Source organism: Episyrphus balteatus, chromosome 3 (genome assembly GCF_945859705.1).
Source record: "Episyrphus balteatus chromosome 3, idEpiBalt1.1, whole genome shotgun sequence".
Lineage (NCBI taxonomy): Eukaryota > Metazoa > Arthropoda > Insecta > Diptera > Syrphidae > Episyrphus > Episyrphus balteatus.
The window spans coordinates 35,587,900-35,606,278 of record NC_079136.1 but is presented as its reverse complement, the minus strand read 5'-3'; the positions used below and the strand labels follow the sequence as shown (position 1 = coordinate 35,606,278).

At 33.7% G+C, this 18,379-nt stretch overlaps 2 protein-coding genes across 4 annotated transcripts; one reads left to right on the top strand and one right to left on the bottom strand.

Moving 5' to 3' along the window:
- Positions 1 to 492: 492 nt before the first annotated feature.
- Positions 493 to 16,055, top strand: LOC129913820 (uncharacterized). 2 transcript variants are annotated; one of them, XM_055992696.1, is made up of 8 exons: positions 493 to 645; positions 3,618 to 3,703; positions 3,767 to 4,704; positions 6,908 to 13,949; positions 14,016 to 14,099; positions 15,226 to 15,392; positions 15,453 to 15,651; positions 15,722 to 16,055. In XM_055992696.1, exons 1-8 carry the CDS (start codon positions 616 to 618, stop codon positions 15,951 to 15,953), a joined length of 8,778 nt encoding a protein of 2,925 aa, XP_055848671.1. In that variant the 5' UTR covers positions 493 to 615; the 3' UTR covers positions 15,954 to 16,055. The 2 variants fall into 2 exon arrangements, with proteins under 2 accessions (XP_055848671.1, XP_055848673.1); XM_055992698.1 differs by lacking the exons at positions 3,618 to 3,703; positions 3,767 to 4,704 and having other exon boundaries at positions 530 to 645.
- Positions 16,003 to 18,293, bottom strand: LOC129913822 (uncharacterized). Of its 2 annotated transcripts, none has more exons than XM_055992700.1 (4): positions 18,042 to 18,293; positions 17,493 to 17,627; positions 16,998 to 17,164; positions 16,003 to 16,939 (listed from the first exon to the last, which is right to left on the bottom strand). In XM_055992700.1, exons 1-4 carry the CDS (start codon positions 18,140 to 18,142, stop codon positions 16,128 to 16,130), a joined length of 1,215 nt encoding a protein of 404 aa, XP_055848675.1. In that variant the 5' UTR covers positions 18,143 to 18,293; the 3' UTR covers positions 16,003 to 16,127. The 2 variants fall into 2 exon arrangements, with proteins under 2 accessions (XP_055848675.1, XP_055848676.1); XM_055992701.1 differs by having other exon boundaries at positions 17,727 to 18,153.
- Between the last annotated feature and the right edge of the window lie 86 nt (positions 18,294 to 18,379).

Here is an 18,379-nt window from a genome sequence, read left to right as displayed (position 1 = left end):
CTTTGGTTCAAGCATAGATTTGGCTATGGACCTTGAACCAGTGCTTAACTTCAGTTTTACCATCGATTTCCGAATATAAAAGTTGCTGATACATGGATTAAATATTTGTACAACGTGGTTCAGACTCGGATCAGGAATTTAACCCACCCATTTCGGCGGATTAGCTGCGGGTCAACCACGGTTTAAGCACGGATGTGGCTATTTTTACATATGTGGACCTTGCACCAGTGGTAGCCCGGCACCTTTCCACCGATTTCAGAAAATAAATGTTGCTGAACCACGGATTAAATATTTGTACAACTGGCCTTTAAAAAAAACTAAAGAAAATTAATTAGTGTGAGCTATCCCCAAAACTATTAATCTACTACAATGAAAAATATTCGATAACAACCACAATTTATCGATAACTACAACTTTGACATTTTCCCAGTTTATCCAACTCTACGGCACAAAAAATATTCAAAAAAAAACAGTTTCAAAACCAAAGCAAAAAAAATTCTAGTTTTGAATTAAAAATAATGCCAATTGGCTTGGATAAAAATATTTTTCTAACAAAAAACATACATAAATAGTTTTAAAATATAATTAATTTAATGCTTCGACGAATCACAAATTATGGAACCTATTAAAAAGAGAAGAAATTCAGTAAGTAAAGTTTAATTTGCTTTGTCAAAACAAATAAAGGAAATTTCTTTCAGTACATCATGAATGTAAAAGAATGTACAGTTCCCTATTTTTCTTTTGGAAATCTCACTATTTCCATGTTATTTATTATGATCTGCAGCAGGAAAACATCGATCTTATTTTTATTTTACAGCTTAAGTGTCTAAACAGGAAAAAATATTAAAATCTTTTTGCTTGAAATAAGTTATTCACTCATTTGTTTGTTTGGTGATAAGCTTTGTTTTATAAAATGGGCCTCTTTTCTGTTAAGCTAAACTCTGATTGTATTTTTGTGGAAAACCAACACCTTTAATATTCTCATACGCCAATCAAAAAATTATTTCCATATTCAAGGTGAATTGCTTATTTTCCTTTATTTTTCCTTTCTATGGCTAAGGGCCATAGCTTCCTTGTTTGCGGCTCTTTTATGACAATTTGTCAACTTGCAAGCCCTCTTAAGGTACATCCAAATAAGTATACTCTTTGCTATCGATACCTACTTGTCGTTGTGGTGGTCTTTAGATTCAATGCCTTTGTGAGTTCACATTCTCACCCGCTTCACTGATCTCAACAACAACCTCTATTCTTCTAATGATGAATGCCATGATCTCGAATGTTTCAGTTTTCTGCTTCAACTTGGTGCTTGCCAATCTCAAAAAACTACCTGGTGTCTTATCGCATCTAGGCCCATTAGAGCATTCTCATATCTGTTTATTTCTGGTGCACAATAAATCGAAATCTAGAAAGAGCAGTTACCAGAACTGTATGTCAATACGAGCCAACTGGGTTGGTCTCAATGATTTATTTATGAACTTTAACTGGGTACTACCTCGACAATGATGTAGACTCCAGCGTAGATAATATGATTACAAATTTAATTTTTCCGCGAATTAAATTTAATTGAAAATCCTTTCGACTACCAAACTTTGCCAGTGTATTCCAAGCGAAACTGCTGGCAATTAAAGAAGCTTGCAAATTACTTAGGCCATGACATCTTCCAAATTCGTTCAGCAGTGCAGAGAGAAACTCTCAATGCTGAGTGGATGTCTCACAATCACTCTTATCTGGTTCCCAGGTCACAGTAGTTTTGAAAGCAATTAAAAGGCGGATGAACTGGCCAGCCAAGGATCGACCCTTCATGAGTCACTAGCATAAATAGTTAACATTCCTATAGGTGTCATGAAGGGAAATATCTTTTCAAATTACTTAACAAAAGCAAACAATAGTTGGCACAGCATGACTAGGTGCGCCATATCTAGAAAAATCTGGCCCACCTATACTGCCCATAATCTCGTAAAGGCCCTACATTTTTTTTCTTACTTCTGAGTTATAGAGGGAAACACTAAATCTAATATCGCAATTTGCATATAAAAATGAAAAAAATCAAAAGTACATTTTGAATTTTCTGACTTATTTAAAGACCTAGGCTAAAAAAATAAATGAGAATAAATCAGAGACAATGCCCTAACTCCAAATATGCAAAAAAATCAAAATCGAAAATTTTGTAGTTAGGGCCTATACGAGATTATGGGCACTATAGGTGGGCCAGATTTTTCTAGATATGGCGCACCTAGTCATGCTGTGGCAACTATTGTTAGCAGGATCTTTGCGGTATGCACCGGATATTGGCCGATAAGAGAACATGCAGCAAAGCTAGGTATACCAAAACCAAACAATACTTATTGTGGCAGTTGTTTGGATCAGCAAAAAAAAGAAACGGTCTTCCACTTTCTATGCCAATGTCCTGCCCTTGGTAGGAGTAGAGCACTCAATGTCAGAATCAAAGACCAGAGACTTGATCTCCTAAATGCAACGAAGTGGTTTTAGGACAGCCTAAACACTCGTTTTTCTTAGAAACAAATTAGTAAAATAAATTTTATAACTCATAGGTTTTACAAGTTTTGGGATCGAAACGGCGCATTCTGCGCTAATTGGGTCATCAAGCCAGGTTGCTTGTGATTAATAGACATCTGATAGTTTATCTCGCCGAACAATGCAAAAAAATGTTACATCATTTAGGAGAAAGTAAGATTATTGCACTTGATATTTCAAAAATATTGATTAAGTTTTGCATCAACTACTTTTGTAGTCGATATGACTAGAAACTACTACTAATAACAAAAATAAGTTCATTAAATTCGGATCTTGATAGCATTGTCCAATGAAAAATTAGATATCCCGTAGACTTTATTGCTTCAAATACATAATGCTGTCATTAAAGCGGAAGCCTTCTCCCATGCCACTATAAATAAGCGGCACTTGCATCGGAGAAACCAATTAGCTTTCCATTGTCGGAATGTGCATTACAAATCACCTTCTGTAAAATGACCACTTAAGGGCCCAACCCATAGAATCCGTCGCATCCATTACGTCAACGGATTTAACTGAAAGCTTGATAAAATACACACGTTCTTATGAAAACCAACTCATAAAAGCATCCGTCGAGTCGTCATGTATGGGTCGGTTCTCATAATAACGTGTGTAACGTCGAAGTAACGCACGCGATGGATTCTATTGGTTGGCCCCTTTATTTGATACCGCCCAAACTGCTGCAAAGTGTTAAGGTTTTCCTCCGAAGGAAACAAAACGACCTCCGTTTTTCCATCCTATTTTAAGAACTTCAAAAGTAATGTTCAACGGTGTCTCCTTTCAAATACTTCCCTATTAACATAAAGCTCGTGCTGTGTTCATAATGTTAAGGGTATATTGATCCCTTGAGTTCGCGGTTATTATACAAAAAATGGATTCAATATCCAGTTTATGTTCTAAACATCTGAAAGAGTGTGAGACTTAATTAAGATAAATACCTATCCCGGAAAAGTGCCTTGCCTATATAAGAATACTTTAATAAGCTTTGATCAATTGTTGTTTGAAGTGCAGTCCAATATCAGTGCATAATACTTAAGGTAGGATGAAACATTTAATTAAAGGTTTTATCAATCTTTTGTTTTCAGATTTTAAAAAAGAAACCCTTGGATGAAGACACCACAACTGAAATCAAAGCCCGACGAATAAGTTTCAGTGGAAAGAAATCTGTAAAGTTAGTTAACTTAGAAATACCTGAAATAAAAAAGATTCCACTAAAACTATATATAATTTTTAGAGAATTTATTGCAGGGGAAGAAGCTGAAACAATCTGGGGAACTTCTTATGAGGAATCAGCCGATGATTTGAAACTAAGCTCAAACGAAAGCGGCCTAGTCAATGTTCACATCAAACGTATACAATTGCGAAATAGGCGTGTAATTTGTGAACCGCAACAACAACAACAACAACCAAAACGTCGTTCTTCATCCAAGAAAAAAGTTCTCATTGCTGAAAATGACAAAGAAAATTTGTGTGTAAAGTCAAACCAACTGCCAGTGGTAAGTGTGCAGGAGGTTAACCTGTTACCTCCTCCTCCTCCACCCCCTTCTGCTACTACACCTTCTTCAGTTGAAGAACAACTCCCATCGGAAACTCCAATTGAAAAAACAGAATTTGCCATGATAAAATGTCAAGAAAATGTCGTTTCAAACAACAACAATTTAAAGGAAATAATGCCACCACCGAAAAGGCCTATAGTTGATTGTCCCTCCAACTTTTTCTCAAGTACTTTTGATTTTATTAATTTTTCGGGACAAATAAATAAAACAATTACCATCGAACAAAGTGTGGATGTGTCATTGAATGAATCAGAACTTCAAATGTTTAAATTTCGAGTTCCAGTCACAACACATACAGAAATTAGTCCAAATACGTCGAACGTGTTTTGTCGGAGCATTTTAATGACAGAAGACGATGTGAATGTTTTGAAAATGGTTCGAAAAAACAAAGTTCCGATGAATGTTGTCAAGGAAGATATCATAAGAGATGAACAAATGCAACTAGTTAAGTTAAAGAAGGATGATGCAGGAGTTATTGATGGCACGTCCAAGGTCATAATTGAAGAGGTTATCGTTAATAATGCTCAATCTACAAACAATACCAGTGATGTAATGCAAATAACTCAGATTCATGATGGCAAAGGATCGAAAAGAAAGTCAGAAAGGACACCACTGGGTAAGTAGATTATGCTATGTTTTTTTTTTTTTTTTTTAAGATCAGTAATAAAATTGCTTTTCTTTTTGTACATAATTAAAAATATGATTGCCAAAAATAGTTAGCATGATGTTTGTTTCGCCTACTTGTTTTGAATTTGTTTTGTTAATTTTTAATTTAAATGAAATGGAAATAAAATATTCCCAGAAGTAGTTTTTAATGTTCTATGTCTGCAGGGGTTTCAATAAAACATAGAACCTTATAGTTTTCAGCCAGCTGTTATAAAGCTGTTTTGCCCCGTAATAAGGGGCTTTGTTCCATTTATATTCACTCGTGGTTTCCAAAATGTATGGGTTATGGCCAGGGCCAAAAAGGGAGAGCAACACTCTACTTATTATTATTATATTTAATCAACGCCTAAAAATCAAATAGTACCTAATACCCAGCTGTGACATAAGTGTTAACTGTCGTATTTGAATTTTGCCGTCTCCGGGAATATGCAATAGAAGCAGAAGGGAAGTAAATTATGTATTATGTTTTGAATAATTAAATTGAATAAATACCCCTCAAGAAGTAAGAAACACTTACGAAACGTTGGGACAAATAAAGGCATTTTCTTTATGTAGATCAAAACAGCCTAATAACAGTGGAATATTTACACTAAAAAATTGGTCAATTTCAACAAATAATATAAAATTATCAATTGTTTTTATGTTCCACAAAATTAAGGCCACCAAGTTTAAGAGTCAAATTGACATATAATATTGTCCAACATTGTGAACCGAGCTTTCATTTCAGGTTAGGGAGGCATTTTCCGGTCACAAACAGAAGATGGCAGAGTTTTTTCGCCACTTCTTTTATCCATCCCTTTTTCTTCAAGTAGAAAGTCAAGGACTGTGATAAAGAGCAAATGACTCAAGACGCTTCCTGTGTGCACACCAAGGGAACTCTTTGGTGACTCATGCTGGGAAATATAATAAAAAACGAAGGAAATACATTTTGTATTATATCATCCGCACGTAGATTTTTGGAAACCCTCGCTGCCTCAGAGAAACCCATATCAGGTGAAGTGCTTGTCAATCGAATACCTTTTCAAAATTAACCAGCACAATATGAAAATTAGTGTCCGACCGAAGGTCGATTTAAAGCCGAAGCCTAAGCCGAATTATTAAGCTGAAAGAAAATCTTCGGTCGATGTCGAAGCCTAACTTTGAAAAAACTCAAGAATTCTCCTTACCAAATGGATAAAAATATTATTTTTATTTATTTATTTATGATGACACACATGTGTTTTAAAATTTTTGAATACCTACCGAAGAAAAGATTGCAATTCTTTCTTCGGTATTCAAAAATTTCAAAAATTGAAATTTTTTCCGGCGCCTAGTACGATGCTCCATATAATAAACAGATTCTTCGGCTTTGGCCAAAACTTCGGCCTAAAATGGCCGAAGCCGAAGATTTGGCCGAATGTTGTTTTTTGGCCGAATCCGGCCGAAGCCGAAGCTTCGGTCGGATACTAATGAAAATCCTTTGAGGAATCACAATGTTTTTCCATTTTGATTCTCTGTATGGGATCTGTGGTTGATTTACCCGACACAAACCCGCACTAGTCATCGCACTCGACTATCGCAGTCAGCCTACCAAAATCCGTTCAACGATCGTCCTGGTGTGTGACATTAGCTTAATCGAACTGTATTTGTAGCAATTTCCCCTTGTAAATTGGAAGAAGGTAACTTTCTCTCGGCTGTTTAGGCATTTAGTCACCATTGATAAGCCTGGAGATGAGAATCATGAGTCATTTAGGTAAATTACGTTCGGCTGTTAGAAAATATATCCTGGAAACTGCTCATTTAAAAGACCTTTAAAGTACTGTCATCTGTGAAGAATTTTGTCGTCGTCCACAAATAGAAGCCTTCATCATCGTTAATACGTGAGCGAATTTCCTGAGCATTCTTCTTTTAGCGGCAATTTTAAGAATAGCTGCATTCTGGAAAGCCTGTCTTCCATCAGTTTGCGATACATGCTTTCTGCAAGTTCTTTGTAGAGATTAATAGAATTGCATTATAGCCTTTATCCCTGTGTTAAAATTGGAAATAAAAAATGTTCAAAGACAGAAATAGCTGGTATTTAGGGTCCTTAAAAAGTCCATGATAAATAATATCGTAACGTCTGCATTTTTATATTGGAGCTAACAAAAATCAAATATTCTTTAAATTTCTTTCAGCTTTTGTTTTTGACTCTTCTTTAGCTGAAATGAATTCTCCATTGCGCAAAAAACCAATGAACACCCTATACTGCAGTTCAATGGATATTACAGATAATGACCTGGCCAAATCTTCTCATATGGACCCAAAGGAAAGGCCTACAATCTATGAATCAATAGCAGTTGATGAATCAATTGCCGGTCATAAAACTCAACCTATTCAAAACAGGCCAACTATTCATTTTGATTCAGTTGCAATTGACGAATCAGCAATCGGAATGCATGCAAACACCTTAAGTCATACAATTTACGATAGTAAAACAATTAATGAAAGCTCAAGCTTTCCAAATACAACTGCTTCATGTCTAGCTATGGGACATCAAATGGGTGATATTTCAATGGAATTATCAATTTGTGCAAATTCACATATTCAACAAAATTCACAAAAAAATAGTCAAACAATACATCTTCCTCATAATGGTCAAATGGAATACTCACTGGTTGAAGATAAAGAAAATCATTTTAAACAATCTGAGATTGAAGAAATGAATGTATCTACAAATATTGAAACCAAAAATACTAAAAAACAAAGGGAATCAATTTATACTCCCACTGATATGATTGAAGAAGAATCTCCAAAGTCATCTACACAAACTTCCAAAGTTGATAAAACAAAAGGTCTTAAATTAAGAAACACAATTCTTACAACAGAAGAAATAGTTGAAGATACTCTCAAAGACATAAATTCTAAAGGTGATCTACAAAAAACTATCACAACACCAATCAATATATTCGAAGATTCTATCCAAATCGAACCCAGAATTGAAAAAGTTAAAAATAATCGCCAAACTATCTGTCAACCGGTTAGTATCGAAGAAGATGCCATTTTAACTCAGAAGAATACTCAAAAAAAATCAAGGGAATCCATTTACACACCATCTGATATGGTTGAAGAATCTCCAAAACCAAGTGAAACTAAAAAATCTTCAACAATTGGTCTGAAGTTGCGACAAACTATTTTCACACCCGAAAATATAGAAGAAGATATTCTGCAACCGAAAATTGTATCCAAGGAAATGACAATTAACGATACAATGGAAATTGAAGGGCCAAAAGTTTCAAATGCACACGAAATGGTCCCAAAAAGTACTAAGTCAAGGCATTCTGTATATGAACCTTGCGATATGCTTGAGGAATATCCAAATCCTTCTCAATCTCATGGAGTACAAATTTCTCAGACACAGAGTACTTCGAAATGTCTCAAAACACGACAAACAATTTGTAATCCAGAAGATATCATAGAGGTTTCTATTAGACAAAATGATGCTCAAAAAATGTTTCACGAAACAAATAAAATACCAATTAATATTTTTAAAGATTCTCATCAACCAGACCCAATTTCCCATTCTTCCATTAAGAATCGTCAAACAAACTTTGAACTTGCTAACGTTGAACTGACTTCAGTAGCTCCTCAAAGCACCACTAACCTTTCTAAAGGAAATAAGTCCAGAGAATCCATTTATACGCCAAGCGATATGATTGAAGATTCACCCAAAATCACACGATCTACAAATGTAAAAGCTGATCTTAAAGTTCGTCAAACTATCTTCACCACAGAAGATATAATTGAAAATCCACCACATAAATCTGAGATTCAAAAATCAATGTCTCATAATAATCGCAAAACTATTTACGATGCTGTTGATATTGAAGAAACTACAAATGTCATTCAACCTGGGATCATTTCGAATAAAAATTATAGATCAAGGGAATCAGTATATACACCAATTGATATGCTTGAAGATGAACCAAAATCATCTTCGCAAATTTCCAAAGTTTATAAAACTAAAGGTTTTGAATTAAGACAGGCAATTCTTACAAAGAAAGCGGTATTTGCAGATGAAGATCCTAAAAGTGATCTTCAAAAAACTATCACAACACCAATAAATATATTTGAAGATTCTATACAAACTGAAACCAAAACTGAAGAAGTTAAAAATGATCGCCAAACTTACTACCAACCAGTTGATATAAAAGAAGATACAATTGCAACTCAAAAGAAGTCAAGAGAATCCATTTACACACCATCTGATATGGATGAAGAATCTCCAAAGCCAAGTGAAATTAAAAAGTCTTCAACAATTGTTGGTCTTAAACTGCGACAAACCATCTTCACTCCAGAAGACATAGATGAAGATCTCCCCAAAAACGACAGAAATGCGTTTCATAAGAATGAAGAATATCCAAAGCCCTCTCAATCTCAAATTTCTCAGACACTTAGCACTTCAAAACGACAAACAATTTGCCACCCAGAAGACGTCATAGACGATTCGATCAAAGAAATTGATTCACAAAAAGTGTTTGAGGAAACAAATAAAATACCAATTAATATATTTGAAGATTCTTATCAATCAAAACCGGTTTCCAATTCTTACCAATCAAAGTTGGTTTCGAAATCTTCAATCCAGAATCGTCAAACAATCTTCGAGCCTGCTAACATTGAACTAACTTCAATACACCCTCAAAGTATCGCTAACTCTTTTAAAACAAATCATTCAAGAGAATCAATTTATACACCAAGTGATATGATTGAAGATTCACCCAAATTCACACGAACTACGAATGTAAAAGATGAATCAGCTGATCTTAAAATGCGGCAGACCATTTTTACATCAGAAAACATCGTTGAAGATGTCTCTAAAAATGACAGATTTGGGTCTCATAAAACTATTATTCCATCTAATAATAAGGTCGAAGATTCTTCGAAAGTGGTATCCAACCAAATGAAAATTAATCATACGATGGAAATTGAGGATCCAATAGAATTTAATACCAACGAAAATGTCCCGAAAAGTACTAACTCAAGGCATTCTGTGTATGGTCCTCGTGATATGGTTGAGGAATATCCAAAACCTTCTCAGTCTCATGAAGTAAACATTTCAAAAAGTCTCAAAACACGACAAACAATTTGCAATCCAGAAAACATCATAGAAGATTCTATTAAAGAAAATGATTCAAAAAAAGTGTTTGAAGATTCCTACCGATCCGAACCGGTTTCTAGGTCTTTTATCAAGAATTGCCAAACAATCTTTGACCCTGCTAACATTGAATTAACTTCAGTATCTCCTCAAAGTACCGCTAAAATAAATAAGTCAAGGGAATCCATTTATACACCAAGTGATATGATTGAAGATTCACCCAAGCTCACACGACCTACAAACGAAAAAGCTGAATCAGTTAATCTTAAAGTTCGTCAAACTATCTTCCCAAAAGAAGATATTGTTGAAGATTTAGAACATAAACCTCAAAAATCAATCTCCTTTCCTCCCAATCATCGCAAAACTATTTACGATGCAATTGATATTGAAGAAACTACAAATCTCAATCAACCTGGGATTATTTCGACGGATAATAATAGGTTTAGGAAGTCAGTATATATTCCAATTGATATGCTTGAAGAATCATCAAAGGTCAAAAGAGAGGCAATCATACAAAAATCTATCTATCAAACTGAAAAGAAGACAAGAGAATCTATTTACACTCCATCTGATATGGTCGAAGAATCTCCAAAGCCAAGTGAAACTAAAAAATCTTTAACAGTTGTGGGTTCTAAATTGCGTCAAACCATCTACAACACAGAAGACATAGTTGAAGATGTCGCCGAATACAACAGGTTTGGGTTTCATAGGTCGACTATCACATCTAATAAAAAAGTCGAAGACCCTCTGAAAAAGGTATCTCCCCAAATGGCTATTAATGATACCATGGAAGTTGAGGACCCAGTAGTATCTAATCTCAACGGAAACGTCCCAAAAAGTACTAACTCAAGGCAATCGGTATATATTCTTTGTGATATGCTTGAGGAATATCCAGAGCCTTCTCAATCAAATAGATCACAAATTCCTCAGACACATATCACCACGAAAAGTCATAAAATACGACAAACAATTTGCCAACCAGAAGACATCATCGACGACTCGATTAAAGAAATTGATTCTAAACCAATCTTTGATGAAACAAATAAAATTCCAAATAAAATATTTAAAGATTGCTATCAATCAGAGCCCGTTTCCAATTCTTCCATCAAGAACCGTCAAACAATTTTAGAACCAGCTAACATTGAACTAACCTCAGTATCTCCTCAAAATAACGCAAACCTTTATAAAACAAATAAGTCCAGGGAATCTATTTATGCACCAAGTGATATGGTTGTAGATTCACCGAAGTTCACAAAACCTACAAATGAAAAAGTTGACCTTAAAGTGCGTCAAACTATATTCACAAAAGAAGATATAGTTGAAGATCTTCCACCTGAACCTGAGATAAAAAAATCAATCTCTTATTCTCACAATAATCGAAAAACTATTTACGATGCAGTTGATATTGAAGAAACTACAAATCTCATTAAACCTGGAATTATTTCAAACAACAACAATAATATGCCAAGGAAATCAATATATACTCCAATTGATATGCTTGAAGAATCACTAGACTCCAAAAAAGAAGAAACTATGTCCAAACCAACTATTTTAAAATCAAATGATGAAGAAGAACAACCTGTAAAGGTTGTAACTAGACCACGACGTGTAACAATATGTGAAGAACAACAGCTAGTCGATATGGATGAATCATTATTACCAAAATCTACAGCACGTAAATCAAGTTTTAGTAGAACACTTAATTTTAATGAAGTTTCAACAGCAACAACAACAACATCTTTTAGCAAATCAAAATTTACCAGCGAAGCAACATCTCAAGATGATGTATCTCCAATTTACAATCCTAAATTAAGACCAAAAGTTCCAATGACACCTTCAAGTGTTGATAGATCTTTAGCTGAATATCTTAAAGTTGAAGCTGCAATTGAAGAACAAGAAGAAGATATATTCTATGATGCTGAAGATGGGTTAGAAGCTGAGAAACAAATTAACGGTCGTCAAACATGTCATGTGCCAGTAAGCATTTTCGAAGAATCAGGGATGCAACCACTTCCTCAATCTCAATCATTGAGACGGCAAACTACATTTTCTCCAAAAGAAATGACTAATCAATCATTTGATCATGGACAATCTAGAGAAGTGAATGAAGATATGAAAAGTCTCGTTCAAAAACCAACTTTGGACAGTCCACTTAAATGCTCGTTTCAAAAGAAGCCTTTTGAATCAATTGTTTCCATGGAAGTGACTCAAGCAAACAATGCAAATAATAATAGCAAACAAATTCTTATGAAATCCCGACTAGAGGAAGGAAGAGGAGTTGAATTTGGTGAAAATCCATCGAAGACAAGTATTCAAAAAAATCGTCAAACTCTACACTTTGACGAAACTATGAATACAAGTGTTGTGTTAATGTCTGGAACCAGCAAGCAAGGAGGAGTTGAATTTGGTGAAATATCATCAAAGAAAAATCGTCAAACCCTACATTTCAATGAACCTATAAATGCAGGTGACATGTCAATAGCATGGAGCAAACAAGGAGGAGCAATTGATTTTGGGGGAAATCCATCTAACACAAGTGTTAAAAAAAATCGCCAAACTCTACATTTCAATGAAACTATGAATACAAGTAACATGTCGATGGCAATTAACAAGCCCAGTGCTGCTGGTCAAAGCATTAAGGAATTGCTTGCTGAAAGCTCTCGATTATTTTCACAATCGAATCTAATGAAGCCAAGTATTTTTGAGACGCAAAAAAGATCGACAATGTTTTTTGCCGGCGGCAAAGATGATTCAATGGATGTTAGTTGTAATGATGATGCAGGACATACAACAGATCCAGAAAGTACTCCAACAAAAAATAAATCCTCACGAATTCCACAATTAATTGGCAGTGCCAAAAAATTGCAATCTCTGAAAAAGAGTATTGATTTTATTCAACAAGAAATACCAAATATTGGTTGTCATTTTAGAAACAATATGGAAGAGGAGGAAACTCCAAGAAGATTTTCAACAACAATTCCAAAGAAACTACAAGAATTTAAAGAAGAATTATCCGATGCGAATGAGATGTCGTCTCCAGATGTCGTAATAACTAAGACAGTCACCAAATCACCTCGCAAAGAAGTTCAGCAATTGCAACAGTCTTTCGATACAATTGAGATTCCACGAAAAGTCTTGTCATCTGTTAGGAAGACTATCGAAGAGCCCAAACCACAATTGAAAAAGCCTCATGATTCTAATGAAGATTATCGAAGGACAGTTTATGTAGATCCACCACCAGCGGCAATGCAAGAAGAATCTTTTGAAACTGTAGAGATACCTAGACGTGGGACGACATTTCAACGAAATGATACTTTGTATATTTGTCCGAATGAGATGGAAACGACAACAAATGCATCTCACAAGTCTTTGTTTCAATTTGAGGAGGATGTACCCATTACAATTTCTGATGTGTCAACATTCTTCAGTAAGAAGTTGCAACTTAATGCCAATCAAGTAAATTCCCCCAATACCACAGATGCATTATGTAAAATGCAAGTAAATGAATTTCATGGACTTGTAAGGTCTCCAGATGCAGGTGATACAACACACAATTTGGCTGATTTTAAAAAACGCTATGTAGAGTTAACATGTGATAGTCTTGAGTTGTCTGATATAAATGATGCTATAGAAAAGACACATTTAAGTTTAGTAAATACATTGGATGATGAATCTGAAATGGTTTATTGTCCATCAGGAATTCAAGTAGTGGATGAAATAACTGCTCCTAGTCTTCCCGTTTTTCTTCCACCTGCTGTGAAAGAGCCACCGCAACGATCTAAACCAAATTCATCAGTTTGTAGAAAATGTAAATGTCAACGTTTAAGTACAACACAACAAATAAATGATACGACTATTGGAAGTTTTATGTTGGAACCGTTACCAATTTATGAAATAGATTTGAGTGAACTGAAACAATTGAAAAAGAAACCAAATATTTCGGATGTTGGGAAAATTGTGCGACAAAAATTGCGCGAAAGTGATAGTTTTAATGTTTCGGATGGAAGTCGTAGTATGGCAATGGATGAAGAGGATTCTGAATCGATACAAATATTGTTGGCGGAATTGGCCGCGGAGAGATTAGAGTAAGTTTGAAAGAGAAATTCTATTTAAAATTGTATTTAAATGTAATTTTTGTTTTTGTTTTACAGGAATACACAAAAAATACAACAAAACAAAAAAGAGATCAAGGTTGAAAATAGTTTTGTCTATAAGGTTCGAAGGAAAATGGAAAGGTATGTATTATTTCTATTATCAAATATTTGTATTTTTAAATAATTTTCAAACTTATTGTGTGTTTCGCTCGAATGATTTGGTTAAGTTAGAAAAATCAAGTGCCAAAGTCGTAGAAAGTTTCCGACGAGATATCATTTTAGTGAAGACTTATATTTAGATGTGCATTTAAAATCTTGAAAATCAAACAGGCATTTGGAATATGCTTCAGTTGCTTGGGATCCACATTATATCAAAAATCATTTACTAGGTTTATAATTAGACAATTAAATTGGAATTTACCTGTAACCCCGTAGTACTCTGTAAGATGCGCTTTAATTGGTTTAAATTCTCTGAATAATCGTCGACTCGTAAATTGTGTTAAGATAAGCAATCTGTAAGAGGAAACTCGATAGATGAATGAAATAAATAAATTTCAAAAAATTCCTACTTTGCAACAACAGTATATTGCTTCCTCCGCCTATAAATGATTTTTTTTAAATTTTTGTTTACAATTCTCTCACTAAAACATTGTCTAATAATTAAGAACAAATTTTTTTTCGCGGTGTTGCTCTCAAATAAAAGTAAGAAATTGAGTTTTTATAAATCTTGGAACTGAAAGATTTTTAATATTTACCAAAAACACGAGAAATGGCAAATGCTGTCCCTGAACAAGAAGAACGGACATATTAATACTTCTCCGTAAAAATTTCGTGTTTGTTAGATGCTTAAATAGTGAAAATCAACGCGAGAGACATCTATCTTCGAACTTCCAGCACAAAATGCTGGAAACCATGTACAAGTAAAGTTACACCTGGAGTTCAAAAAAGCAGTATTGCAAATTCTGACTAATTTACTACTCGATCTTAGAAAAAAGACCACTAGTTCTTAGAAGTCGGATAAATTTTCTAACAGAAAATACTTGACTGAATAAATGGGAGCTCTATTTTGTAGTACTGCTGCAGGTTTGCTAATTATATAGTCCTCATTCCTTAATATTCTCTATTGTCTCGATTTGGCGTTACATAAGTGTATACTTTTTTTTTATAAACTACGAGTAATTTAAAAAAAGGAAACGTATATTCAATATTATTTGTAGTGTAGTTGGCGATACAAAAAGTGATTAACCAATTTTTTCTTTGTTTGCAGCGAATCCAACTGGATTATCAACGAACTTCTACTATTTAACAACATAATTGTTTTAACTCACACTCGCATACGAACATTTGCAATAGTAATTAATTTTACACCAAAAGATCCAAGGGGAGTTGAAGTGATCTTTAATGATATTCAATTCAAACCAAATAAGCTACATAGTAAGTGTTTAAATTTTAACATAAATAAACTTCCTCTTCTATTATATCCTTTTTTATCAGCTCGGCAAAAGAAACCATATGAATACGCCTTGCATTACCAACTCCTGGTAGAGTTACCTTTTGATCTCAAAACAATATGCCCTTCGAGTGATCATTTCTTTGTATTCCTCGACCATGTTGAAAAAGTTATACAAGAAGTGCTCCGAACTGGCAAGGAAATGCTTTCCATCATCTTACCATCTCCTGCTTCCTTAATAAGGTAAATTTGAATTCAAAATAAAAATTATTCACATGAAATTTTATAATTTTTTTTTTGTTTTCAAATGTAGAGAACCATCTGGACGAATTTATATTAGAAAATACATTCGAACAAAAACTCCACAAAATGATGTCAAAAGAACAGAAGTTCATATCGAAGTTCGCAATATTAAGAAATTGTCATACGAATCAATAACAATGCCACCTTTGTATGAGTTCGATGAAAATATACAGTTGTTACCAGTGGGTAATAATTTTTTGAGAACATTCTTAAATGATCCAATGAAGTTTTTAAAGGCATGAAATCAATGTTTTAGATTTTTAGTTTATTTTTGTATTTAAATTATTTATAATTATAATTCTTGTTAAGGCACATTATTATTAAAAAAAAATTACATTTTAAGTGTTTAATTGATTTTATTTTTATTTTGCATGTTATTAAGCGTTTTTAATATTTGTATCCCTTCTCTATCGACCCTAAACAGCTGTCTTGGGATGCAAAATTCTATCTAAATCGGCCATTACAATAGGTTTGGCTTTTCTTATTTTGGGATGTTTAAGTTCACTCGTCAGCTTTTTGACATTTGCTTCATGTTTTTCCACTATTGGAACCCAATAGTCGGAAAGGCTATTTATCTTAAAGCTTTCTATGGGCGGCTTAACTTTTAAATCCTCTTTAATCAAAACCGAAGATAAACGACTAAATGTTTCAACCAAACTATTTGATTCAACAACAAGTTCTTGGACAGCATCATAAAGATCTGCATTCAAAGCACATTCTTGAATGTCAGTATTTGGAGCTTTTTGTTTATCAGCTAGAATTGGTTGTAATTTCATATTTGAGAGTCTATCTTCTATTTCAGTGTTAGAAAAGCTACTCCATGGTATTGCTTTGGTTGTATAAGGTTTCCAATGAGTCTCCTCCTCGACAGGATATTCAAAATGCCAACTCGACAATGTTGGCTTTAGTAAAGAGCCAGTGGATTTTGAAATTTTCTTAAAATGTTTAATTAAAGATGTTTTATCGCCATTGCCGGTTATCGAATCATCAGACATTTCTTCGTAACTCTTTGATCTTTGAGAAATTTGTTTGTTAATTTTTCGAATTTCACGTATTTGAGTTTGAAGATTTTGTTCGATTGGTGTAAATGAAGAATCTTTACATTGTGGGTCATTAGATAAATAAGCTTCCCAAAAGCGAGTTGTTGAGCGTGGTAAGAGAGTTTGTGTTGAAGAGTCGATTCCCACAATAGCCTCTGTCATTTGAGATGCCGAATGGGTAAGAATGACTTGAAAATTAAGAAAAATTAAATTTAAATACCAATTATTTGAAAGGAATTCACTTACATTCTCCAGGTCCTTCTTTTTTTAATGTAATTGATCCATCGGTAAGGATGCTTACGTCATGCTTAAGTATAAGATCATTTTGAATAGGAATTCCAATCGTATTACTTGGTTTGTATATCGGTAAATCAACTTGAATAGCAATGGATAACTTGGATAATCGAAGACGCCTGGCATAGTTAAAAAAAAAAAATGGTAAGAAAAAGATTTAAATTATTGACAGAAAAAATTAAAAAAAAGGTAATTTTTTAAAATTTCTCCACTGACCAAGCCAACCAAAGTGAGCCTTTTCAACATAAAATTGAAATAAAAAATAACCCATAGGACCAAACAAAGCTTATTTTTGCGGAACAAATTAGCAGTTAATTAGTTAAAATTTTGGACAATAATTTTCTTATTTTCGTGCGCTAACTTCAGTCATATGTTATCAGAATATTTAATCATTTTTCCGCTAACTTCCATGCAAGCTAAATTACAATTCAAATAACTCTTACACACCTTGATGCATCCAGTAATTTCGCTCGAAGTAATGCATTTTTATCAGCCTTTGGAAGTGTAGAAACACTCACAGATTTCCATGGTGGTCTTTTCTTATCGCCTTCATCTTTCATGCGCTTCCAGCTTTTTACAGCCCTATTGATAAATAAATAAAACAAAATAGGAAGAATTATAATTTAAAAAAAAATACTCATACGCCCGAGTGAACATGAAATATTAATATATTTTTGTTACTTCTTCCATTTAAGTTTATAAAGTGCATTTTCATCTTCTTTACTTAAATCCTCAGCAGGTGTTTCAATTTCCATAAATGATATTTGTTTTGAAGAACGTTATTATTCAGCCGACAAGTTTTTCAAACTGATTGTTGTAATGAAAGTCAAATTTCGTGCTATTCTTTTGGTAACACTCTTTGATTAACTTTATACTTTAGCGTGTGAATGATTGAATTAATATATTCACATAATAAAGCTTTATTAGCATTCCCATTTTTGATTGTCTTTCAACACGAAACGATATGTTTATATAGCGAACTTATGTATAGCCTACCTGTTATTGTTTCCTGGAGAATTATCATCAATACTTTGTGTTTCACTTGTTTCAGATGATGTTGCGCTATTATTGGAACTTGGTGAATTAATTTTACTCATTTTCTAGATTTTTTTTTCACTGAGCAATATTCTTCGTTTTTGAAGATAAATTATACCTTTATTATACCTTTTAATAATTGAAGTAAGAATCGATAATAACAAAGGTATCCAAGGAGTTTTTGTGGCTGTTAACTTAACTTAGTGTAGGTGTTTTATAGCCTTTTTGTATGATAAGTTTAGCATTAGCATATTGGTATTTGTAGAAAGTCTATTTTTTGCAATAATAACACCCCAAGT

Coding starts and splice junctions, on each gene's coding strand:
- LOC129913820 (XM_055992696.1), top strand. CDS start 616: ATGGAACCTATTAAAAAGAGAAGAAATTCA. Junction 3,704..3,766: donor AGTGGAAAGAAATCTGTAAA/GTTAGTTAACTT, acceptor TATAATTTTTAG/AGAATTTATTGCAGGGGAAG. Junction 13,950..14,015: donor TTGGCCGCGGAGAGATTAGA/GTAAGTTTGAAA, acceptor TTTGTTTTACAG/GAATACACAAAAAATACAAC.
- LOC129913822 (XM_055992700.1), bottom strand. CDS start 18,142: ATGAGTAAAATTAATTCACCAAGTTCCAATAATAGCGCAACATCATCT. Junction 17,628..18,041: donor TCTCCAGGAAACAATAACAG/GTAGGCTATACA, acceptor ATTTATCAATAG/GGCTGTAAAAAGCTGGAAGC. Junction 17,165..17,492: donor AAATTACTGGATGCATCAAG/GTGTGTAAGAGT, acceptor TAACTATGCCAG/GCGTCTTCGATTATCCAAGT.